The 26,326-nt window shown below is 37.8% G+C and overlaps 3 protein-coding genes and 1 long non-coding RNA gene across 6 annotated transcripts in view; 3 read left to right on the top strand and 1 right to left on the bottom strand.

Annotated features, from left to right (window-relative positions):
- The window catches only part of timd4 (T cell immunoglobulin and mucin domain containing 4), a 1,098,921-nt gene that overhangs the window by 753,781 nt on the left and 318,814 nt on the right, over nt 1-26,326 (top strand). The window lies entirely within an intron of this gene.
- On the top strand, nt 927-23,139 carry LOC148679516 (uncharacterized). The gene is made up of 7 exons (XM_088651620.1): nt 927-1,048; nt 11,109-11,255; nt 12,292-12,473; nt 14,739-14,889; nt 16,831-17,118; nt 18,273-18,465; nt 22,217-23,139. The coding sequence occupies exons 1-3, from the start codon at nt 934-936 to the stop codon at nt 12,456-12,458; spliced, it is 429 nt and encodes a 142-aa protein (XP_088507746.1). The 5' UTR covers nt 927-933; the 3' UTR covers nt 12,459-12,473; nt 14,739-14,889; nt 16,831-17,118; nt 18,273-18,465; nt 22,217-23,139.
- LOC147838877 (uncharacterized) lies at nt 1,751-4,987 on the top strand. Of its 3 annotated transcripts, none has more exons than XR_015520410.1 (3): nt 2,901-4,371; nt 4,424-4,680; nt 4,869-4,987. XR_015520410.1 is itself a non-coding variant. In XM_087301628.1 (3 exons), exons 1-2 carry the CDS (start codon nt 3,747-3,749, stop codon nt 4,659-4,661), a joined length of 813 nt encoding a protein of 270 aa, XP_087157754.1. In that variant the 5' UTR covers nt 2,901-3,746; the 3' UTR covers nt 4,662-4,680; nt 4,869-4,987. The 3 variants fall into 3 exon arrangements, 2 of the variants coding, with proteins under 2 accessions (XP_087157753.1, XP_087157754.1); XM_087301628.1 differs by having other exon boundaries at nt 2,901-4,391; nt 4,494-4,680; XM_087301627.1 differs by having other exon boundaries at nt 1,751-4,680.
- Nucleotides 15,029-26,045, bottom strand: LOC148679515 (uncharacterized). Its single transcript, XR_015945640.1, has 3 exons — nt 25,795-26,045; nt 15,544-16,915; nt 15,029-15,456 (listed from the first exon to the last, which is right to left on the bottom strand). It is a non-coding gene; the product is annotated as an uncharacterized LOC148679515 (long non-coding RNA).

The raw sequence follows: 26,326 nt of genomic DNA, 5'->3' as shown, positions 1-26,326 counted from the left end.
AAGATTTTTTCATTACATTAAATAAGAGGTGTCACTTCAAAAATGCACACATCTAACAATATAATGAAAACATTGACTGCTTTCCTAACTGTTTATGCTCATTTAAGACAAAACTAGTTGTGTTTGGGGAAAAAAACACCAAGATCGACATCTTTATATGTTATTATTATTAATTATATGTATATGTCTGTTTAAACACGCACCCAAAAGCAAAACTTTCTCTCCGATTCAAATCGCGTGTACATAATCCGTTTGGGAAACAGCATCTGTTTATCATTATGGAGCACGTCAGCTGACGTCACGGCACCTGTAAACAAAAGGAAATGGAATCACGCCATTTTTAATATTTAGCGAAAGCACAGAAGACACACGTTTTAGAGCAAGGGGCGACCCCTGGTGGTTCGGCTGTATGGGTTGCGTACAGGGAGGCTCATTGTTCAGAGAAAGACTGAAAATACGGGAAAAATACGGGGAAATACCTTTACGGGAAGATAGCAGGATAGAACAGTAAAATACGGGAGAATCCTGGAAAAAACGGGAGGGTTGACAGGTATGGGTCGGGTCAGAATTTAGCATCAACATCAATAAAACATTGATCCATCCTGCCTTGTATCAGCAGTTGAGGCTGCTGATGTTGTTTAAATGGTGTGGGGGATATTTTCTTGGCACACTGTGGGCCCATTAGTACAGCCCTGTATACTAAAGTATGTACATGTTTGTGTATTTGGTGAAAATATGCTTAACATGTTTTTTTGCTGAATACATCTTCTCTGTACTCCAGAGTGCGCCTGAGCAGTTCACGCTGGAGGAGATTCCCATGACCGAGTCAAAGGTCAGCATGGACGTCAACTTTTCCGGCTCGTCTCCTGCAAAGAGACCCCTCCTGGAGCAGTGCTGGTGTTGCACTCGTTGCTTCTTGAGTTTTCATTGGCGATGGTCTTCGCTGAACAGCTGCTAACCTACAGTGTAGGAGAAACCATAGAGCCCTCTGAGGATGAGCTGGACACGGTGCCCACTTCTGTGCTCATTCAGGTCGTGGAGCTGCTAGGTGAGATATGCTTATTTAATTTGCTCTGAGTTTATACAACCAGGGGTGTATAAACTGAATCCTGGACACCCCTGCCCTAGACATTATATGTTGCATTTAACACATTGCTGTTTTGTTTATTTCTACAGTTTGTTTTCCTTTTCATTAAGTCTTTAAGGGTCTTAAATGTGCTTTTATAATGTCACGATACTGGAATTCGGTACCAATCGATACTGAAGTTTAAAAAAAAAAACAGGCTCATTCTGAAAGCGTAGTCCCATGGACATTTCTGGAGACCGCGAAATACGTCCCAGGAGGTAACTATTTTTGCCCTTTTTGTTTTCGCGAATCCACAAGAGGCTGCTGTGTACGCTTTTTCAGATCTCAAATTTCTTGAGTAAGTTCTCCCGCTAGTGCCGTTTGCGCCCGCTGTCCACGCGTAAACCCACCGGAGGCCACTGTTGACCGACCTGACTGTCTGTCTGACTGAATTTCTAACTGGCCAGCTGACCAATTGACTGACCCACCCTCCTCCTTCCCTAAATCCAACCAATTTTATCGATTGAACCGCCCACTCACTTACTTCCCTAAACCCAACCAATGATTTTCAAAAGCCGTCCAGAAAAAGAAAAGCCCTCGTCTGATTTTTACCATGTTTTTGGATTTTACCACATTCTCACCCTGTTATTCACTCATTCATTTTATTTTTTTGTTTCTGTTTTTGTTTTACCTGATTTCTGGAACCGCTTTTCCCTGGACTCGAATCTCGTCATCATCGTCATCCTGGTTAACTCCTCTCTGGTGTCTCAAGTCCGTTGACGTACACGACGAGCTAACTGGACAAACTGGTTGCGGTGGGAAAGCCCTCCACAGTTAGCGTTTGTTTAAAAAAAAATTTAATGCAGCCATACCATACGTACCTCCGGCTACATAATTCGCAGTCTCCAGAAACGTCCACGGGACTATGTTTTCAGAACGTATGTTTGTGTTCACATGCTCAACAGAAATGACTGCAATTTACCGTGAAGGTCATCAGTTTACCAAACTCACTGCTGTTTACTGAGTGTAACCACACATATTCATGAACACTGTGTTTAAAGTCACATCCATCAGCTGATTTGACTATAAGCTGACATATGAGCAATCCGCTGATGAATCACGGCTTTAAAACGCTCCAGTGTAACACAGATAACAGTTATTTTGAACACTTTCTATAGTGTTTTATGAAAATTCAAAGGGTTTTCTTTAAAATGATACCAAATTTTTGCATTTACACCTCTGCGTGTGAAGCTTTTAAATTTGGGTAGGCAAAAACCAGGTGGAAATCCCAAAATAGCACTGGGTTTAAGAGGCTAATTAAATCTTATTGCTAAGTGTGACCGATTAAATATTTAAAGCTGCAATCTTATACATATATTTATGTATTTGTTTATACATACATACAGTTGAAGTCATTTTTTTTCCTTTTTTATAAGTATTTTCCAAAACGATGTTTAACAAAGCAAGGACTTTTTCACAGTATGTCTGATAATATTTTTTCTTCTGGAGAAAGTCTTATTTGTTTTATTTTAGCTAGAATAAAAGCAGCTTTTTTTAAATCACCATTTTAAGGTCAAAATTATTAGTCCCTTTAAGCTTTATTTTATTTGATAGTCTACAGAACAAACCATCGTTATACAATAACTTGCCTAATTACCCTAATTTGCCTAGTTAACCTAATTAACCTAGTTAAGCCTTTAAATGTCACTTTAGCTGTATAGAAGTGTCTTGAAGAATATCTAGTCAAATATTATTTACTGTCATCATGGCAAAGAAAAAATAAATCTTTTATCAGAAATGAGTTATTAAATCTGTTATGATTAGAAATGTGTTGAAATAATTTTCTCTCCGTTAAACAGAAACTGGGGAAAGAAATAAACAGGGGGATTAATAATTCTGACATCAACTGTATACACATACATACATACATACATACATACTTTATTTCTAAGTATATACAGACGCTTAATAAGGGATATTGTGTGAGAGGTGAACTTAGGAATTTTACACCCGTGAATATTATTTTATTAACTCTGTTCAGTCAAATATAAATCACTCTTGCAGGTAGGTTTAGTTCTGTGACCGAATATCTTCAGATAAGAAACTGTTCCGCACTCAATCCTTCATTAAATAAACTGAAGCAGCTGAGGAGACAAAGGTTTCTGCTAAAAGCTTCTGTAAACCAACAGAAACTGGTTATTTTTCAATAGATGTATATGTTAAACCTTTAAAAATACCAACACACACACAGAGAAAGTCAATGTTTTCAGATTATTTTATTGGCTTGACAAATGTTACATGTATCTCCAAAGCATTTGTGCTGTTTACATTAAATAGGACATATAAAAACAATTGACATAGTAGTGGTGGTTTTTCTAATAAATAATAATTAACAGCACATTAACAATCATCTGTAGGATTAAACAATAGTAATAAATAGTTTATCTAATAGTCAACAGATTAAGATTCATTTATAAACAATTTAGAATCCTGTTTGTGTGCGCACACACGCGCTCCCAGCTGATGGTTGCTTAGCAACGACAGTCATAGAATGTGTTCTATAGTAGTTCTATGTTAGAACAGCTCATCTCAGTTTGCCAACATTCAGGACGGTGACTTGGTAAATCACACAGTGACTGTACGAATTGACAAATCTGTGATTGTGAAGGACTCGTTCGCTATGGATACTTACTATAATCAGTCTTCAGACAACCCTCATCACGAGTGGTCATCGGTTGTTCTGACTTTGGACCCAGATGTGGACGAACAAGAACTGATTGAGTCAATGAAACAGTTCAGCCAAATCCACTCTTTGGATTTTTCTTTTGATGAAGACACTAATTGCAGACACATTTATGTGACTTTTGAGCATTCAGGACGGGACCAGCAACCAGATCCTGTGGTCCCCACGAGCCGCTTTATTGAGCTGAAGACACTGCTCGTGAGCAATCTGCACCCAATGGTCACCGAACAACAGCTTATTGAAAAATTTGGTGCATTGGGGTCCATCTCGACTGTGCAAGTGTGCAGAAACAACATCATCTCTCCTGCTTATGCCTTTGTGACTTTCCATCATCGACGTGATGCAGTGCGAGCACAAAAAGCTCTGAACTTCACTGATTTACTGAATAAACCTCTGATCATCATGTGGGGCCCAGACAAGACAATTGAGGTCCTCTCAGATAATGACAGCAGCTCTCCAAGACAAACAGAGGAGAGAGAGACAGCTGGAGAAACAGAGGAGAGAAAGACCAGTGGAGAAATAGAGAGAGAGGCCGCTGGAGATACAGAGGAGAGAAAAACCAGTGGAGAAACAGAGAGAGAGGCCGCTGGAGATACAGAGGAGAGAAAGACCAGTGAAGAAACAGAGAGAGAGGCCGCTGGAGAAACAGAGGAGAGAAAGACCAGTGAAGAAACAGAGAGAGAGGCCGCTGATGAAACAGAGGAGAGAGCGAACAGCGAGTCTTCATGGGGAAGAAGGATCTCCAACAATGTGAAAAGTGCTGTGAAAGCTGCGGTGAGCAGTCCAGCAGCCTGGGTCGGAGTCGGCATAGGTGTCTGTGCTGCTTATGCCTACTTCAGGAGCAGGAGCTAGTGTGGACACTTTCTAAAAGGTAATTTCATCTCATTTAAGTGACATGACATCTGACTGAGCTTAGTAACACTTCTGGAACATGCTGTATGTCACACACACATATGTATATATAGAATTCTCTGTGGGTCAGAGGTCATGTTAATTCATACTCAAATTCAGCTTCATTTAGACATCGACACTGATTTTCTTGACTCTGTTTGCTTCCAGACGAGAAGGCCTGCCTCACGATCTCCACTCATCATCCCCAGAGTGACCAATCACTGCTCCAGAAAGACCTTGATTTCCCCAGCAGGCCAAACACTTGCAATAAATGTGAATTGAATAAACTGTCTTGTGTGTGTCTCATTCAGCAGTAAAGCTCAGCCTTGTAATTTATATCCATCCAAGAGAAGCATAATAGCACTTTCTTCCAGACACAGAAGTAAACAATAGGATTTTCTTCACATCTATTGATGTGTTAGACAATAACTTATAGACCGTTTGAGAAGAAGGACTGCATCAAAGAACAATCAAATGTAGAATTATAAATCAGGATTTCAATTATAATGTACAGTGGGTTCTAATAATGTCTGTACAGGAAGATATTCTGAAGAATGTCGGAAAAAAGCAGCTGTTGACTTCCATAGTATTTTTCGTTCCTACTATTGTGGGTTTTTTCTGTACCACTTTATTTTGTTGGTTAGATCATCTTTATTTTGAGTATTAGTAGACTGTCTGCTTAATATCTGCTGATTCTGCTCCTTCAACAGACATTTAACTGACTATAAGAAACTTTGCAAGTGCATGTCAACTTACCCTAACCCCAACCCAACAGTCTAATGAAAATTAGTTGGCATGTACTGTAGATGCAATGTAACTTAAATTCAACAAACTGACCATCAAAATAAAGTTTGGCTGTTTTTCTTTTACAACATTCTTCAAAATATCTTCTTTTGTGTTCAACAGATGAAAGAAATTCAAGGTTTGAGACCACTTGTGTGTGAGTGAATGATGAGTAAATGTTCATTTCTGTGTGAACTGTCCCTTAAACGCTGGCTTAAAATATGTGATTTGTTTAAGAAATGTGGTTAAACATGCATGTTTCAGTGAAAATGATTTGAAGTATATTGTATGATGTAGATATTGACTTGTTGGCACCTGTTGGCCTGAAGTGATACGGTCTTAAAGGGGACCTATTATGCTAAATCACTTTTATAAGTGGTTTAAACAGTTGTGTGGCAGCAGTGTGTGAATAACCAATGTGCAAATTACAGGGGGTTTGGGGAGGGTTTGACCCCCTCCAGTATTGCTTGATCCCCTCTGAAGGACTTTAAAACAAGATGTATGAGAGGTGGGTCAGCACGTTAATAGTAAGAAAATGTTAAGTGGAAATGACTTGACATTATATGGTAGTTCGTCATAAAAGCATGTTACTGTATACCACTATAATCAGGCAATATATGAGTGATTAGGAAATAGCTTAAAACACTCTTGATAAAATCTTATTTGTCTTAGTTTAACTGGGAAATAGGTCAATAATATTAGCCCCCCTATAATAAATATATATTTTACTTCCTTTCATTTATATAGCATTTTACGGCAGCCATATTGCGCATCAGCTGATTGGTGGAGAGGAGACAGATTAATATTAAGATTAAGCCAATTATAATATGGGGATGGTTAGGAGGCCAAATTTGGCCAGGATGTCAGGGTGAAACCCAAACATTTTTTTAAATCCCCTGGGATTTTTAAGAACCACAGAGAGTCGGGACCTCATTTAGAAACTAACATTACTTCCAGCAGCAACCTAGCTTTTCTATGTGGTCTCCCATCCAGGTACTGACCAAGCACAGCCCTGCTTAGCTTCAGTGGGCGACAATGTGAGAGCTGCCGGCTTGCTCTTTGATTGGCTACAGAATTTTAAGTTCAAGTTATACAACGACTTGTCTAATTGACCTAATTAACCTAGTTAAGCCTTTAAATGTTGCTTTAAGCTGAATACTACCATCTAGAGATATAGCTAAGGAAATATTATCCACCGTCTTTATAGAATTATTAAAGAATTATGTATAAGAGTTGATTTTGAAAAACGATTTCACAGATAGGCAAATGATTTTGTATTTAGTTGTATATTCCTTAGTAAGAGTCTAAAAGTAAGTGATTGAAAATAGGGTCGGTGTGCGCACATCCTACGAAAACTTCAAGCAGGCGCTCGATCAAATGTGTGAATGATCTGCTTTTATCTCGATGTTTCTCAACAGTGCCAGAAGAGAAGTTTTTGACGCTGGAAGTTTTCCACAAGTTTACTCTAGACAGAGCCAAGCAGGACATCCGCAGTGTTTGGCGGGCTACCCTGGCCTGTGGATATGACCTGCACTTTGACAGGTTTGCAGGTTTTAAAATGATCTTTGGCTTCACCACATTAGCGCTCACATCTCATATATCACAGAAAAACAGGCAACACAAATACATTCAATATCATCACATAAACCACATTAAAAACTTAATTATTAATGAAATTTTAATGGCAGTCGGCACAAAGGACATTTGATACACAGTTTTCTTTACTTGGGGCAGTCTATGTCACGGTTGCAGGTTTGTGCGCTCTTCCGGAGTGTCTGTTTGATCATGTGGGTTGGTTTTGTTTTTGTTGTCCACGTGTATTTGTTTTGGTCATGTGTTATGACGGCACTCAGCTAGTTTGATTAGCTCGCCAGCTGAGGCTCATTATCATGCCTATATATGGGCGACATTTTCTGTGTGGAGTTACCACTAGACCCTGTTTTCCTGCCTGATCCCTGCCCTGTTTTCTCCTAGTCCTAGCACCGCACTCACATCCTTGCATTTATTTTGAATGTGCTTATTTGGCATGCTGTCCCGGGAGAGAGCCCCGAGCTCAAGGGCTCCTCGAGCCCGGGGCTTCCTTCCGTTGGCAGAGCAAGAGGGGAGCCCGAGCTTGGTGGATCTCAGAACCCCCCTGCCGCTGTAGCTAAGGGAACGTAAGGGATTAGACAAGCTTGATTGTTATGTATGTTGAATGTCTTTGGATGGTGGGAGGAAACCGGAGAACCCGGGGAAAACCCACGCGGACACGGGGAGGACATACAAACTCCTCACAGAAACACCCACCGGTCCTATGGAACTAGGGCCGGCAGTATTCTTGCTGTGTGGCTCGCAGTGCTAACCACTGGACCGCCGTGCCGCCCAATCACAGGTAAAGGAGGAGAATAGGGGAGGAGGGGGGTTTCTTCCAAACGAAGATAAAGTGAACTGAAAACTGAGGCTATTTATAATAGCTTAGGGCTCATATGATTGGAAGATTAGTGATTAGCAAATGCGAGACTGGCCGTGATAAATCATAAGCATGTGATCCTCTCGAAATTAGTTTATGAATAAACTTCACTAAGTACATTTCATTTGGTTGTCTTTGTGTTTTACCTAAAATTACACTGGCAATTTTTACTACTCGGCTCAGTTTTTGCTTTTCTTTAATTGGCAACAGGCCATACCATTCATTTTAGGTCAATGCTGTCATGAAATTTGCTGTGTTTTTTGAAGACATTGTCATCTCATCACTACTCAGAAGGTTTTGGAGGCAGCTCTACATACAAAAGTCTTCATTGTTCAAAAGATGTTCATTCTTTAAAATTATTGGCAGGAGCTTTGATTCAACCCCATTTTAATTATGCCACCTCATTTTGGTATAGTAGCTGCTCACAAAATATGAAGGGAAAATTACAATCAAAATGCTGTTTACATGGTCGTCTCTTAATAAGAGTATTATCTTAATCATATTAAAAGCGGAGTAATGGTGTCCGTGTAAATGTACTCAGATGATGTCGCGAGCTGTCAAATACAGTGCATTCTGTCGTGTTTCCCCTTTAAACACAACTTTTGTAAAGCGTCTGCTTCACGTTGCTCTGTCAGAATCCTTGTGAAATATAGCCATACTGTAGAACGCTTAGTTAAAGCAAATTTGATGAACGAGATCATGTGTGTTGAATCTGAAGGGAGTCACTCCGGCTGTTCTGTCCTGCGTGTGTCATGTGTGTGCGTGTGTGTGTGTGTTTTTGTGACATATCAGGAAACAAATCTGTATAATGATATAACACAGGTATTACAAAAAGGAGGTGAAATATGAGGACATTGGTGATGTCCTCATGTCTCAAAATGCTTATAAATCCCACAGAATGAGTTTAATCAGAGAGTAAAGCTGCACACTGTCTCCTGTGATGGTTGGGTTTAGGGGTGGGGTGGGGTGAGGGCAATACAATATACGGTTTGGACAGTATAAAATGAATGGAAACCTATGTAATGTCCCCGCTTTTCACAAAAACAAACATGTTTGTGTGTGTGTGTCTGTCTGTCTGTTTATCTGTTTCTGTGTGTGCGTGCGTGTGTTTCCTCGAAACAAGAACAAATGCCTAAACATCCAATGTCACCGTCCGTATCCCTTGTTTAAATGTATAGAGATGGTGTGACCAAAGTCCCTGTAAGAATTAGTCTTTGGTCTTCACTGCAAAAAATGCTTTTCTTACTTTTTGTCTTGTTTCTAGTCCAAATATCTAAAAGTTCTTAAATCAAGAAGCATTTTCTAGACAAGCAAAAGATATTGTCTTGTTTTAAGAAATAATATGCCGAAATGAAGTGAGTTTTTCCTCAAATCAAGCAAAATAATCTGCCAATGGGGTAAGCAAAATAACCTTATCACAAATCGAAAAACAAGATTAAACACTCACTTCATTTTGGCATATTATTTCTTAAAAGAAGACAATATGTTTGTGTGATTAATTGCAAAACAAAAAGTGTGATTATAGTTAATTTTTTTATCGATTGACAGCACTAATGTTTTTAAAACTGAGAATGGTACGTAAAATGTTTAATAATGTGGTTCCTAGTTATTTGGTGAACTGTTTTCAAATGGTGAGGCAACAGCATTCATACAGTACTAGGGGTTTAGATTTTAATATTTGTTTATTTAAATTTAGAAGTGTAGTGGGGAAAAATACGTTTTTATATACAAGTGCAATCATGTGGAACAAATTACCAAAATCGGTCAAGGAAATAAAAGACTTAAGGAGGTTCAGAAAAGCTATGAAAAGATGATTGTTTGATGAGAATAATTAGTTTGCACAGTGGACGAGGATGTTTTATTTGATATGTTACTTGATTGTGAATAGGGTTGCAGCTGGAAGGCCATCCACGGCATAAAACATATGCTGGATAAGTTGACGGTTCATTCCACTGTGGCAACCTCTGATTAATAGAGGGACTAACCCGAAAAGAATAATGAATGAATGAAGGAATAATTGTATTTGTGAATTATTTTGTTCCTGTTAAAAAAGGTGGAGGTCCTGTTTGTTTTATGCATCATCTTTATTTTAAAGCCATACTTTGTTTTATTAAACTGTGAGGAATGCAATGGAAACAAGTCCAGGGCTTTATTGGGTTTTTATCCTCGACAGTTTTTATTTCAGAATGTATGGGATTCTTGTACTTTTGTACAGCTTGTCTAAAATCTGTCAAATAAAATCAAATTCAATAAATTCAATTCTAATAATAAATAAAAATAACTAATTATATAACTTAATTAACTAAAAAAAGTATCATCAGGTCTTAATGTATTTCCTAGTGGTCCTGAGAGTGTTGATACCAATTATGCCATAATCAGCTTTTTTAGCTTTTTTTTTTTAGTTTTTTTAGTAGAAAATGGAGCTTTGAGATGGACTTTGCATTGGTGCAGTTTGTGAACCGTCTCAGCCGTCACCTGGCCATCACTCCTGCCCGTCTGCATCCACATGAGGTTTACCTGGTCGCCAGCAAAAATGGCGCCGATCCTGAGGTTGCGTGTCTGTTAAGCAAGTCCATCTCTGTGTTATCTTGTTCACAGATGAAGAGTTCAGATGCAAAAGCCTCTCAAGGGCTGTCTATTATTATTATTATTATTATTATTATTATTATTTTATACAGCTGAAGTCAGAGTTATTAACCCCCCTGTATATTATTCCTGCAATTTCTGTTTAACAGAGAGAAGATTATTCCAACACATTTCTAATCATAATAGTTTTAATAACTCATTTCTAATAACATATTTCTTTTCTCTTTGCCATGATGACAGCACATAAGATTAGACTAGATATTCAAGACTCTAGTAATCAGCTTAAAGTGACGTTCAAAGGCTTAACTAGGGTAATTAGGTTTAAGTTATAATTTTGCAACTCATTGTATAACAGTGGTCTGTTCACAATCCAAACCAAATATAGCTTAAGGGGGCTAATAATATTGACCTTAAAATGCTTTTATTCTAGCCAAAACAAAACAAATCAGACTTTCTCCAGAAGAAAAAATATAATTGAAAAAAATATATAAAAAAATAAAAAATTCCTGAATCTGATAAACATAATTAGGGAAACATTTAAAAAAGAAAAAAAAGATGGATGTGCAGTGAATGTGATCGTGTCCCCACAGGTGTCCCAGTGGAGAGTTTGCGTCTGCGCTTTGCTCTGCTACAGTCTCTAAACAGCAAACTTGAGAACTTCTTTCTGCCTTTAGTGGAGCTGAGACTCACACAGACCTACCAGAACAGCATCGCCACGCTTCTGTGCAAGGCCAAAGGTCAGTATTCAAATAACAGGCGTTCAAATATAATCTTAATTATTGTTAATCCGGTAACACTTTAGAATAATGGTCCACTTTTTAATGTATTTAGTAATGTCGACCAAGGATGAATAGTCTTGTAAAGTATTTATTAATCATTGTTCATCATTTACTATTGCATTATTTATTTATTCATTTTCCTTCGGCTTAGTTATGGAAATAGATTTGTTTCTTTTTTTAGTTCAATCAAAAATATTTAGTTTTAAAGAAAAATTTATTACGTAGTAATTAAAAAATAAAAGATTTCAAATAAAAAACAGGTTTAATTAAAAAACTTATGTCAATGATAATAAAATATTTTGGTGACAAAGTCGCTAAGTTGGCAACACTGCCGGTGACTCCGGTCCAATCGCGAGAAAACGTAATGGCCAACCTGTGACCACAATCAAGATTGACCAATATAATAAGGTTTTTTAGAAGATCCCGCCCACTGAGCTGCAGTTTTTAACTCGTAAAACTTTTCAACTCGCAAGCAAAGATTTTAGCAAAAGCAGAACTAATGAGCACACAATGAATTAATTTGGTGGTAACTGCATAAAATGGCAATAGTTAATTTTTTGCAGTGTGAATTATTTATTTTAATATTTTTTTATTATTTGAAATCTTTTATTTTTTAATTGCATTGTACCTAATTATGGTCAAAAACTTCATGCTTGTTTGAATAATAAAGACACAAAATTAACCTCAGTGTACATGGGTTCAAAACTTTCAAACTCACAAGCAAAACATTTCAACCCGCAAGCAAAGATTCTAGATGTGCAATAAATGACGGCAGAACAGAGAGCAAAATAAATGAGTGTGCAATGAAAATTGTGGAAACTGCATAAAAGGACAAGTGTATTTAGTATTTAAAGTGAGTTTGAAATAATCCGATTGCCTTACCAATGATTACAGAGAGACCAGCCGCGATCAATCATATCACATGCTCCTCTCGAAATTAGTTTATGCAACTTCACTTAGTGTGTGTGTGTGTGTGTGTGTGTGTGTGTTTCAGGGAGCTGCTGCGCTGTGAAAGTGCTCTGGCACGTCTGTACTGCCGTATGGCCCTTCTCAACATCTTTGCCCCCAAGAGTCCTCACACATTCACACACCTCTTCCACATCCCTGCAGTGCGTGACATCACACTTGAATATCTGCAGCTCCTGTCCAATCAGCTGTTGACTCCGCCTTTGCCAGGTGATGTCATACCAATATGTTGAGCACTATTTTACATGCATAACAGCAATGTTAGAAGATTTATAAGAATAAAGTGACAAGATTTTAAAATACTTTTTAAGAATTTATTAATATTTACTAATGAGCAAAAATGATGTAAATACACATATTTGGAAATTAAGCTTTTTTAAAAGTGTTTAAGCATATTTTAGCTCTTCACTATAAGGTCCCATTAGTTAATGCATTAACTATCATTAAATAGCAAAGAACAATTCTTTTGTTTTACACTGTATATTAGTGTTTATTAAGATGCTAAATGTCATGTTTGAGGGAAAAAGTTTTCTTTTATTTGAAATTGAAGCATTATTTAAATATTTGTCGTAAGTTTCCTTGAATACAACAAGTTGTTGAAGCATTTGTGTTTTTAAGCACTCTACAATAAGCTCCCATTAGTTCACATTAGTTTGTTCACTTGACATGGATTAGAATGTTTTTGAGGTTACTTTTAATGTACAATGTATAATTCTAATGCATAATTCTAATTTGTTAAATCCTATTTCTTAACATTATTCACAGTTAAAGTCAGAATTATTTTGCCCCCCTTTTTATTTTGTTTTAATTTTTTAAATATTTCACAAATGATGTTGAACAGAGCAAGGAAATTTTCAAAGTATGTCTGATAATATATTTTTTCTTCTGGTTTTATTTAGGCTAGAATAAAAGCCGTTTTTAATTTTCTTAAACCCATTTTAAGGTCAATATTATTATCCCCTTTAAGCTATTTTTTTGATAGTCTACAGAACAAATCCTTGTAATACAATAACTTGACTATTTACCCTAAGCTGCCTAGTTAACCTAATTAACCTAGTTAAGCCTTTAACTATGTCACTTTAAGCTGAATACTAGTGTCTTGATAAATAGCTATTCAATTATTATTTACTGTCATCACAGCAAAGATAAAATAAATCAGGTAATAGAAATAATTTATTAAAACTAGTATGTTCATAAATGTGTTAAGATATTTTTCTCCGTTAAACAGAAATTAGGGGAAAAATAAACAGGGGGCTAATAATTCAGGGGGTAATAATTCTGACTTCAACTGTATGCAGCATTAACAGTAAGGACTTTTTGTACTGTATTTATGTATCTTTGTTTGCATGATATGCTTCACATACAAAATATTGTAAAATTATTTATTAATCATTTTAGAAGGAGTTATTTTGTTTTTAGTCCACATTAGCTCAGGTCCATGAAATAGTAAATAATATTAACAAATACTGTTGGTTTTAAAAGTTATGATAGTACAAGGCGCAGTAGGTAGTGCTATCTACTCACAGCAAGAAGGTTGCTGGTTTGATCCTCGGCTCAGTTGGCGTGTCTGTGTGGAGTTTGCTTGTTCTCCCTGCGTTCGCATGGGTTTCCTCCGGGTGCTCCGGTTTCCCCTACAGTCCAAAGACATGCGGTACAGGTGAGTTGGGTTGGCTAAATTGTCCATAGTGTATAAGTGTGTGAATGAGTGTTTGTGGATGTTTCCCAGAGATGGGTTGTGGCTGGAAGGGCATTCGCTGTGTAAAAACGTGCTGGATAAGTTGGCGGTTCATTCCGCTGTGGCTACCCCAGATTAATAAAGGGAGTAAGCTGACAAGAAAATGAATGAATAAAATAAAATTATTATATAAATTTATTATAATAATTGCATTGCATGTTCTCCCCGTGTTGGCGTGTGTTTCCTCTGTGTGCTCCGGTTTCCCTCACAGTCCAAACTCATGCGCTATAGGGGAATCGATTAACTAAATTGGCTGTAGTGTTTGAGTGTGCATGTGATGGGTGTTTCACAGTACTGGGTTGTGGCTGGAAGGGCATCCACTGCGTAAAACATATGCTGGAATAGTTGCTGGTTCATTCTGCTGTGGTGACCCCTGATGAATAAAGAGACTAAGGCCCCGTTTACACTAATGCGTTTTAGTTTAAAAACGCATAAGTTTTGCTACGGTTACGCCATCCGTCCACACGATGTCAGAGCTTTCGAGTGCCGAAAACGGAGCAGAGAGTGCGCGAATGGTCACGTGATATACGTTTTTGGTGGCATAGTGTGGATGGTGATATGTTAAGAAACGCTAGGTGAAACGCTAGTGTGGACACATTGTATTTGATCTAAAACACCGTTTTCAAACTAAAACGCATTAGTGTAAATGGGGCCTAAGCCGAATGAAAAATGAGTGAATGAATGAAAGATGAAGTCATTTCTCATAATCTGTCTGCTGACTCTCCTGTGTGTGTGTATAGATGGCCGGATCAGCTGTAACTCTGTGCGGTTGGAAATCAGGGAAACGCTCAAAGTGTCTGCGAGTGGCTGAGCGTGGCCATCAGCAGAGCTCTGCATCAGGGAGAGGACAGTCAGCTGGAGCTCACCAAACAGATCTGCTGCTTCCTGCAGGTACCACACACACACACACACACACACACACACACACACACACACACACACACACACACACACATATATACATCATCATCATCGTCTTAAAACAGGTTTTCGGGAATTCGGAAGACAGCAAAAACAAAACACGTCACATGACCTTCACATTTGAAGTTTATAACATAAACATCAAACATGTTTTTTCAATATACACTCACCGGCCACTTTATTAGGTACACCTGTCCAGCTGCTTGTTAGTGTAAATTTATAATCACAAGGCAGCAACTCAATGCATTTAGGCATGTAGACATGGTCAAGACAATCTGCTGCAGCTCAAAGCGAGCATCAGAGTGGAGAAGAAAGGGGATTTAAATGGCTTTGAACGTGGCATGGTTGGTGGTGCCAGACGGGCTGCTCTGAGTATTTCAGAAACTGCTGATCTACTGGGATTTTCACGCACAAACATCTCTGGGGTTTACAGAGAATGGTCCGAACAAGAGGAAATATCCAGCGAGCGGCAGTTCTGTGGGCGCAAATGCCTTGTTGATGCCAGAGGTCAGAGGAGAATGGCCAGACTGGTTCCAGCTGATAGAAAGGCAACAGTAACTTAAATAAGCACTTGTTAAACCGAGGTCTGCAGAAGAGCAACTCTGAATGCACAACACGTCCAACCTTGAGGCGGATGTTCCACAGCAGCAGAAAACCACACCGGGTGCCACTCCTGTCAGCTAAGAACAGGAAACTGAGGCTACAATTTACACAGGATCACCAAAACTGGACAATAGAAGATTAGAGAAACGTTGCCTGGTCTGATGAGTCTCCATTTCTGCTGCCACATTCGGATGGTCGGGTCATACCTGTCAACATTGGGCTGTAAAAATAAGGGATATGCCCACCACAATAAGGGATAAAAATCCACAAATTGCTAAATATGTTCATTTGGAGCTGTTTCATTGTAAATAAACAGTTAAATGGTCAGTAATATGTTTTACATTTATTTTTGACAAAATAAAAATAAAAATATACATTAGCATCAAATACAATAGCAAACAGTTCAGCTTATTAAAATGAATAGCTATTATAATGAAATAAAATCAAGCTATCAATCAATCTCATTAGTCGTTTCTCCACTGTATGACTTACACATTCTGATTAAAGAGCAACGAATGAACCTCTCACTTATTAAGATTTTTTTCATTACATTAAATAAGAGGTGTCACTTAAAAAATGCACACATCTAACAATATAATGAAAACATTGACTGCTTTCCTAACTTTATGCTCATTTAAGACGAAACTAGTTGTGTTTGGGGAAAAAAACACCAAGATCGACATCTTTATATGTTATTATTATTAATTATATGTATATGTCTGTTTAAACACGCACCCAAAAGCAAAACTTTCTCTCCGATTCAAATCGCGTGTACAGAATCCGTTCGGGAAACAGCATCTGTTTATCATTATGGAGCACGTGAGCTGACATCACGGCACCTGTAATCAAAAGGAAATGGCGCCATTTTTAATATTTAGCGAAAGCACAGAAGACACACGTTTTAGAGCAAGGGGCGACCCCTGGTGGTTCAGCTGTATGGGTTGCGTACAGGGAGGCTCGCTGTTCAGAGAAAGACTGAAAATACGGGAAAAATACGGGGAAATACCTTTACGGGAAGATAGCAGGATAGAACAGTAAAATACGGGAGAATCCTGGAAAAAACGGGAGGGTTGACAGGTATGGGTCGGGTCAGAATTTAGCATCAACATCAATAAAACATTGATCCATCCTGCTTTGTATCAGCAGTTGAGGCTGCTGGTGTTGGTGAAATGGTGTGGGGGATATTTTCTTGGCACACTGTGGGCCCATTAGTACAGCCCTGTATACTAAAGTATGTACATGTTTGTGTATTTGGTGAAAATATGCTTAACATGTTTTTTTGCTGAATACATCTTCTCTGTACTCCAGAGTGCGCCTGAGCAGTTCACGCTGGAGGAGATTCCCAGAACCGAGTCAAAGGTCAGCATGGACGTCAACTTTTCCGGCTCGTCTCCTGCAAAGAGATTCAACTCAAAGAGTGAGTTAAAAGCACAGTAAGGGGTACAGCTGTGGATCCCCACATTTATATAGCGTCATTTTTGTGACACTGTACAACAATTACAGTTTTTGCATTACTGGGAGGTTGGGGTAAGGGTAGACAATGTAACATACAGTCCGTAGATAAAATTACGTATTGATTTTATAAAGGGGTCTTAGGCCCCGTTTACACTAATGCGTTTTAGTTTGAAAACGCATAAGTTTTGCTACGGTTACGCCAACCGTCCACACTACGCCGGAGTTCTCGAGCGCCGAAAGGGAGCGTTTCGAAAACCCTGGAGAGGCCGTTTTCATTCTGAAACGCTGCTTCTCCGTCTCAGTGTGGATGATGGAAAACGGAGACATCTGAAAACGGAGGCGGGACTGCAGACATTCGCCTCTCTGATTGGGGCTTTTCCTGAATATTAAGTAGCCTAACACACACAGTTCAGTCCTGCATTCTCTCCTTGTAAGTTCAGACATCGCAAGTTTGATTAAGGCTGCAGTCTCTTCTTCTCAGTTTGATATGGAAAACAGACTATACCGAGGACACGGGTAAATCTTCAAAGGGAACAGTGTACTTTATAACTTCATTCACATCACCCTGGCTACGTTGTTTCACTTTCTCAACAACAAAATGTAAACATGATATAAGGAACTGCCTATTTTCATTTTAATATTAGCAACTTAGACAGCAGAAATGTTGAGGTGTCGTGCTGCATATATGAGCGTCATCTTCACTGTGTGGATATTTATAACAAAACGGAGCCGATAACAACTGCCTCCTTTCAATTTCAGTGAAAATACGAAACATACCCTCTCTTCTGCTGAATATCAGTTTTAATAATCGATAATGGCCATTATAAAAGTATAACATACAATAAGTTTATACATTATAGGAAATAAAGGCAAGCGATCAGTCAATATACAGAATAGGCTGCGTGGTTACATTAATCATTAACTTATCTTTGAGCTTAGCCAAAACACGTTACCTGAGAAAAAGTAATAGATTCCAATGACCAAAGTCAGGGATTATGTCATTAGATAAAGACAACAAGATGATTGAAATATCCCGTTTAATAAATATAGTGAGATTAGATCCAGCGGGAGATGCTGGATGAGAAGTCCGACTAGCACAGCTCTCATCTTGGTAGATAGGCTGCAGTGCTTGCCCGAGAGTGTCTGTGTGGTCACGTGATGTGCGTTTTCAGCGTTTTGGTGTGGACGGAGAGCAGTTCAGAAACGCTGGGTAAAACGCGAGTGTGGACGCGGATCGTTTTCATTCTAAAACGCCGTTATAAAACTAAAACGCACTAGTGTAAACGGGGCCTGAGTCTCCTCTGTGTGGGTTTATGACTCCTTGTGCCACAAAGCCTGTGCCTGTGTGACACCTCACTTATCTAGAAGTAAGCCAGAGATGGTTGCCTAAACTTCAAAAGACATTCCTGTCCCCCTTCCTCCCGAGACACACAGACACACAGGGACACACACACACAAGGCTCCCGACGCTGAAATGGACTAAGAAATGTGTTTGCAGTGTTGGGGAGTAACTAGTTACATGTAACGCCGTTACGTAATTTAATTACAAAATAAAAGTAACAGTAATTAGTTAGAGTTACTAAGAAAAATATGTAATTAAATTACAGTTACTTTTGAAAATGTTAAAGATTACAAATGGGGTTACATCTAATATTTTTCTTTAAAACTCTGTAATATGTTGAATAATCTTAATCTGTTGCTTTGCCTGTTTTGACATTGCATGATGGCTTCTGCTAAGGCCATTTATTCAAGCGCTGATGCTTTTGATTTGCGGCGCAACCACAAGCGTAAATCCCCGGGGGGAACATGTTCATTGTCCTCCTCACCAAATAAAATATATAAATATATATAAAAACGCACTCTCTATTGTGAAAAATATATGTGTATACCTAAAATAATTGTCTTAGTAGGAAAAAACCCCGCATTTATTATTTAAAAAGCATTTAGAAAGAGTTCACCACCGCTTCCTCATAGTGGTTTGATCCACTGGCAGAGCGTCTCACCTACTGCTCACACAGCCTGTCACACTCAGACACACAGACAGACATACACAAAAGTTAGGTGTGTGGCTACAGGTCAATGTTGAATTTGAGTAAGTATGGTGTATAAATCACATTAAATAAAGTGATTCTCTTCAATGTAGTTAATGCAGAATCATTTATAAATTAGTTGCGGCAAAAATGCAGATTACCGATATCCATGAATCTGCTGTATTAGCGGTTAAAATGACTCATGTAGTTAACGTATGCTTGTTTACGTTAGCTTTTTGCATACGTTAGTGCACTGCAGAATAATACGCCAAAGCCGTTTATCATGCATTGTTTCATTTGTGACGACTTGGCATAATGTTAACTAACTAGCCCCACTGTATTTTTTGTATAATCAATTTCAATTCCGTTCTTAAGTGACTAAAGTAATTTAAAATATAAAATGTCCTTGTTTTTATTGTTGTGATGATTTTTATGATACTTTTTCATTCTTTATGTAAAGCACTTTGAATTAGCATTGTGTATAAAATGTGCTACAGTATAATAAAACTTGCCTTGCAGTGTCATGGACTAGATAAAATGATTGAGGTAAAGTTGGTTTTATATTCGCACATTCATTCAGTGACCGCTCCATACATTGTTTACCATGGTTTTTTTAATATTCAAACTGAAATCTCATGTAAGTATGACTTCAAAACAACATTAATAATAATAATAATAATACATTTTATTTGTATAGCACTTTTCCTACATACATGGAACTCAAAGCATTTCACAAACAACAAACAGGCATTGTAAAATAAACCAAATAAAAAAAATATATAGACAAATAAAGCAAAATATATACTCAGATAAAAGCATACATGTACACGCATATATGCATACATCTACACAATCACACACAATAATCTTTACATACATGCACACACACCATACATGCATATGTACATAAACCTACACAATTTATATAAATTGCATAAACTTTACAAACTGTTATATTCATACGCAATTTTATAAAGGTGCGTATTAACAAGCTTTTTAAAATCATAAATTCTGGGGGATTCTTTCACTTCATTTGGGAGACAATTCCAAGATTTTGCAGCATAGTGAGTAAAAGAAGTGCCGCCAGATAGCATTAGATTTACAGAGTGAAATTCTAGAAGTCGAGCGCTAGAAGAGCGTAGCAAACGGTTTGGATTATATTTTGGTAAGCAGTCAGAAAAGTAAGAAGGTGTCATGTTGTGTAGTGCCTTATAAACTAATAAAATAATCTTAAAATCTATTCTATTAATGCTGCTGTGATATGTTCTCGAGTCTTCAATTTCATTAAATCTCTGGCTGCTGTATTCTGTATCAATTGCAGCTTCTTTATAGAACCTTTAGGTAAACCAGTATAATAATTGCACTATTAATTGACTGTGAACAATGCTGTACTTTGATGGTTGTTGGCTGCTAATATAATTTTACTATTTAGAATTTCTTATGAATACTTTTCTGAGATTATATTATTAATGAGAGACTAGATGTGTGAATATAAAACCAACTTTACCTCAATGATAAAATGACATAGAAAAGGAAAATGGACATAAGATTATTTTTCAGTGCAGTAAACAGCAAGTACAAAAAGTTCACATATTAGGGCAATTTGGCTTTCAGAATGAGTGCTTATGAAACTACTAATGTCACAATATTAATCACAGGCAAAGAAGAAAGAAATGATTGAGGAACAGGCAGAGCAGGGTCAGTCAGATGTACAGTGTCAGGTAAGGGTGTTGTGCTTTATTGAAGGGATAATGACAATTTTTTTGGGGTGAACAATTTCTTTTTTTATGTTTTCTGAGTTGTGGCTGTTTAGCAGATGAACCTCACAGGCTCGCCAATTTACAATATGATCTCTCAATTTAACAAGTGTAACGTAAACCAGTTAGTTATTATGAGTATGGAAAACGTCTTTTCCTGCATTTATTCGGCTTCAGGAGTCTGTCTGTTGACTGTGAACAACACAACAAACAATGCAATAAATAATTTTACAGAAAAATTGCTTTGTCATTGAACCTGAGAAAAACTTAGAAAATAACCATAATGTAGTCTCCATGCTGTAATATGAACAATAAAACTATTTTTTAACTGTGGGGACATATCTTTATAAGTACAATTCAGCTGTATTATTTGTGCCCCCTTCAAAAAATCTTTAAAAAATTGCTTATAAGAAATTTTATATTTATTGTCCTACTGTTAAATCAAATTAATGGCCATGGGCGCACCATGTCTAATCCTCTTTGCCATTGAAAAGCATGAGGAAGCATCTGCAGGTATGTAAGCTAGCGTTTATTTGTTTTATAAAAGCAAATGGTTTTTGTCGTTATCGTGAGTGTACAGAAGTAAAAACAGACCCTTTCATTTCCCATGATATATTATGACTCACAAAGTTATCGATTTGTGAATTTCAGGGCACCAGCAGACTCCTCTGGCCAAACTAATGTTATCACATTAACAGTGTAGCTAGTTTAATTACATTTCTCAGTAGTGTGACGGTAGCGTCACTAAAAATCAAATAGCTTTTCACAGTAGTGAAGCTATTTTATTAGTGAAGTAGAGCAGAAGTGTGTCCACACAAGCTACATTTACCGATCGCGGATCAATACTGTTTAAAATGTGTAACACCTGGTTTTATTGGATTTTTTGTTTTTGCTGTTATGTACTATAATTTATTCCTGTATGGTACAGCATATTATTTACAGTAAATAATTGAAATGAACAGTTCTGACTCATATGTTTCATTGGCAGTTTTATTGACCACTAAGATGCGATTTGATTTGGATTTAAGTGGCTTCGATTTAAAAAAAAATTGCAAAAATTAGGTGTATTTTTTTATTGCAAATGCCACATAAATCACCTGCACAACTAAATAAAATTTTGATTTTGTAACGACAGTAAACATGTTTTTGTGATAAGGTGTGGTTTTGTGGTGGCTCTACTTTAAATTTAAATTAATTTAATTAATTTAATTTAAGTGATGAAAGCTTTTGAGATTTTAACAGTAAACAGAGTGTTACTGTAAGCTCACACCTGCTCTGTATAAATGCTTGAAAATTATTTAGTTGAAAATGTTTATTAAAAACTTAAAAGTAATCAAAAATTAATCAAATGTAATTAGTTACTTTACTTTTATAAAGTAATCGAAAATTACAGTAACTTATTACTTTTTAAATAGGGTAATTTGTAATCTGTAATCTATTACATTTTCAAAGTAACCTTCCCAACACTGTGTGTTTGTAAACTGTATTTCAATTCTGACTTTTCTATGTAAATTTCTCTCTCGTGCCCTTTTTAAGACACTATACCAGCTAAGAATATGTGAATCATGTTGATGTATTTCTTAAAACTGTCGTGTTTAATACCGTTAGGTTTCTCCTGCCATTTTACAACACATGATGCGTAGCGCGTGATCGTTATCTATACAGCTTAAATGATTTAATGCTTTGAGTTAATGTCTATTCGCATGCTTTCGGGCGGACCCTTATTTTGCATATTAGCGGTCCAGAGACAAAGAAAATCTCCCGCTCAAACTTTGCCAGGAGACCATTGGTCAGTCAGTAGTTGACATGCCACCACAGTTTGAAACCCAGCTGCGCGCACAACTCTGCGCAGAAGATCCAAAAGAAGCTTTTCAAAAGGTGCGCCCCCTTTTGAGGGGGCAAACCGCATTTCTGTAACTGCATGGCTCGTCCGAGCCCATGTTTTCTTATTTTTTCAGCAAAGTAAAACTCAGTTTAAAGTTGCGATCGTGTATCCTCCGACCTGCATTGCAAACTCCACACATCAAGAAAGGACATCAAAGGACTCCGTACCAGAGCGCATCGGAAGAAACTCGCAAAAAGAGAGAGACAGAAAAATCCTAAAACTCCAGGTATTTGGTTATGCGTTAAGCCTGTGCCCCTCATCAAAAATGTGTTTTTTGTAATCTTGGTGGTCCTGAATAGTTGTGTGGAACTGAGGTAGATTTGCCATTCTTTTACCTAAACTCTCTAATTCCTCGCTTTTCTGTTTCTTTTTGTTTTTTATATGTTCTATAGATCCATATATAGCCTATATATCTTCAGTATACGTTTGTTCTATGTTTGTGCGTTTGTTTGTTATATGTCAGACTAGTCAATAAATATTCTTATAATCACGTTGGATTGTATTGTTTGCCTCACAGAAAAAGTCACTGAAACGATTGATTCCTTGTTATAAGCTATAATAAGTTAATCAAAACTTATAAATGATTGATCTACAAGGAGTAGTAATAATTCCCTTTCTAAATAAATAGATCATTACAGAGTCCGCTTGAGCAAGCGGGCGAGGTCTGGTTATATTAACAATACGTTAATTCAGAATATAAATGATTAATAATAATTTGTTATTATTGATAATAAATATTCATAATCTGAGAGTCCGCTTGGACGAGGGGGCAGAATCATGAATATATATATATATATAACCGAATTGACAGAAGGGTGAGGCGGAATATAAATATTTTATAAAAACTCGTTATTGTTGATTATTAATATTCATAAACTGATCTAATTTCGCTACAACATTAATATTATACCATCAATGGGTAGTTTGATAAATAATATGAATTATACGCTGTGTAATTACTGTTTTTGCATTACTGTGAGGGTTGGAGCGTTGAAATCAATGACTGTAAAAAATATGGACGACGCGACAGCCCCTTTTCCCATTGAAAGCTTTGAGGGCAAAACGCCTGCTTGACGGGCACAAACTGTCGCAAAAGACTGCTGAAATTGGAGCCTTGACATGCGCAGAAGGACTGTCTGATGGAGCCAGAGGAGGAGCCGCGAAAATGAGCGGAGTCGAGCTTCCAACCAAACGCTTTATGTAAAATCAACCACGCCCCCCGAACTTCTCAGCATGTGTTTGCTGTCATATCAACACAGATGGATGTAATAACGTTAACAAATATGAGGGGTTTATATATTCAATCGCGCCAGCTCCGTGCCGCAGCGCATAACCTACTCGCGGCGTCGCGGGCTGATTCCGGCTCGCATGCGGCAGCGCCGGCTCGCTCGGCCGCCGCATCTGGCTCGATTTACTCGGGCTGGAATCGGGCAGTGAGTCCAGTCATCCGGAGTAGGTCCAGCAGAGATAGTCAGTCTGAGCTCTGAGGGGTAGGTCTCCGGCAGGCGAGAATCTAGCCGAACTGGTCCGAGTGTATTTTGCCATCTGGGTGGCTAGGCGTGTATCAGCAAACTAATAAAGCCCGAAAAAAGCCCTGAACTTAGCGAATAAACAGTGTTCCACCAGGATCATGTATGTCAGAAACTATAGTTTACTGCTGAACTCATTTTGGCATGGTAAAATAACACAGAAATCGAATAATATCACTTCAGTCTCCTGCCGAAGCTCAGATGCGCTGCTTTGAGAAACTGTCAATCACAGCTGTCAATCACGATGACACGCCCAGCATTAAATTACTGCTAAAAACAAACTCTTTGCAAAAGTGAAGATCTGCACCTATTTCAGCACAATAACCAGTGCCTTAATCGACCAGAACCATCTTTCGGGACATTTTATTGCAAGTGTAATAATTTTTTTTATTTGGGCTCAAGTCTCCTTCATTAACACGGAGGAGGCGGGCTTTATGACTTCAAGCTTGGGGGCTTTAAGCCAGCCCCCAGGGGGCGATCTAACGGCCGAGACCTTAGCTGCGTCCCAAATCGCATACTTATGCACTATTCTACGCCATTTTGTAGTATAAATAGTGTAAGTAGTGTGTTCACACTGAAAACTCTTAAAATAATAAGTGCACTTTAATTACCCGGATGATGCACTCATTCAGCCGCTAAAATGAAGTGTGGAATGATGGACACTTCACGCACTCAACGACCGCAGGTTTGCTTACGTAGCGGAAGGGGCGGAGCTATCGGACGCACATGTTGGATAACTTTATTTATTTTGGATGGAGAAAGCAAAATTCTCCTACGAGAGTGATTATATCGCCTCCCGATGGTGAATGCGGCAATACTCACGATAGGTATTATTTAATAATTCGGTCGTTTATTTCACTGATTTGGCCACCGTCAAACGTCATCAGGGAAACGGTTTGAATTTCCGTTTAGTAAAAAAAAACATTAGTGTGCCATTTGGGACAACACTACATACATGTACTATCCTGTTGAGTGTGTAAGTGCATAAGTACATAGTGCATGAGTGCATAGTGTATAGTGTGCCATTTGGGACGCAGCTCTTCACTCAAACGCAGGCTTGCGGCACACTTGGTTGAAATCAAGTCAACTTTATGGTAATGAGCAATGACGCGGTTCGGCGGCAAGCAATCAGAATGTAGAAATTGTGTAATTGGAATGTAATATGTATATATATATATATATATATATATATATATATATATATATATATATATATATATATATATATATATATATATATATATTTTTCTTTAAAAAAGCGAGGATCTCATGCGACAAGACAGAACAGTATTGCTGCTTCTGGATATTTCAGACATATGAACACGTTTAAAAATTAAGTGAAGCAAAGCCACACCACATACCAAGGTTATTATAGTTAACGAAAACTAACGAAAAATTGAAAACTAAAATGTGAAATAATTGTCGTTAACTGAAATAAAAATAAAAACGTGAGTTTTTTCAAAAACTAGAACTGAAACTGTAATTGTGTACATACAAAAACTAAAACTAACTGAAACTGTATTGTGTACATACATAACTAACTGAAACTAACTAGAATTATAGCAAAAACCTTCTTCATTTTCGTATTCGTAAATGTATTTAATAAATAATCTTACTGTAAGCATTTTAGAAGTAAATATAATCCGCGCTGCAAGTGTTTGTGTTTGACCCTTTCGGGCCATTGGGCAGATCGAGCCGGTTCTCCTCGAGTCATCTTCTCTGTTGCTCCCGCAACAAAAACAAGTGGACATGACAGCAGCACGGTGATAGCATTAAATACAGAGACTTAAAACTATTACTTTAACACATTTGTGCCCAATAATGGGTTTCATTTCTGTAGCGCAATCGCGAACGAATCTTTGTAACCGGATCTTTTAAGTGAACCGGTTGAACAAGTTCACCAAATCGAACTGAATCATTTGAAACGATTCACGTCTCCAGTAAGCATTCACCCCAATGACTGTAAAAAATATGGACGACGCGACAGCCCTTTTTCCCATTGAACGCCTTGAGGGTAAAACGCCTGCTTGACGGGCACAAACTGTCGCAAAAGACTGCTGAAATTGGAGCCAGACATGCGCAGAAGGACTGTCTGATGGAGCCAGAGGAGGAGCCGCGAAAATGAGCAGAGTCGAGCTTCCAATCAAA

This window comes from Danio rerio, chromosome 21 (assembly GCF_052040795.2).
Source record: "Danio rerio strain M-AB ecotype USA chromosome 21, GRCz13ab, whole genome shotgun sequence".
NCBI classification, from domain to species: domain Eukaryota; kingdom Metazoa; phylum Chordata; class Actinopteri; order Cypriniformes; family Danionidae; genus Danio; species Danio rerio.
Note: the sequence above shows the minus strand (reverse complement) of the source record. Positions and strands in the feature narration are given on the sequence as shown.

Coding starts and splice junctions, on each gene's coding strand:
- LOC148679516 (XM_088651620.1), top strand. CDS start 934: ATGGTCTTCGCTGAACAGCTGCTAACCTACAGTGTAGGAGAAACCATA. Junction 1,049..11,108: donor TCAGGTCGTGGAGCTGCTAG/GTGAGATATGCT, acceptor GTGTCCCCACAG/GTGTCCCAGTGGAGAGTTTG. Junction 11,256..12,291: donor GCTTCTGTGCAAGGCCAAAG/GTCAGTATTCAA, acceptor TGTGTGTTTCAG/GGAGCTGCTGCGCTGTGAAA.
- LOC147838877 (XM_087301627.1), top strand. CDS start 3,747: ATGGATACTTACTATAATCAGTCTTCAGACAACCCTCATCACGAGTGG.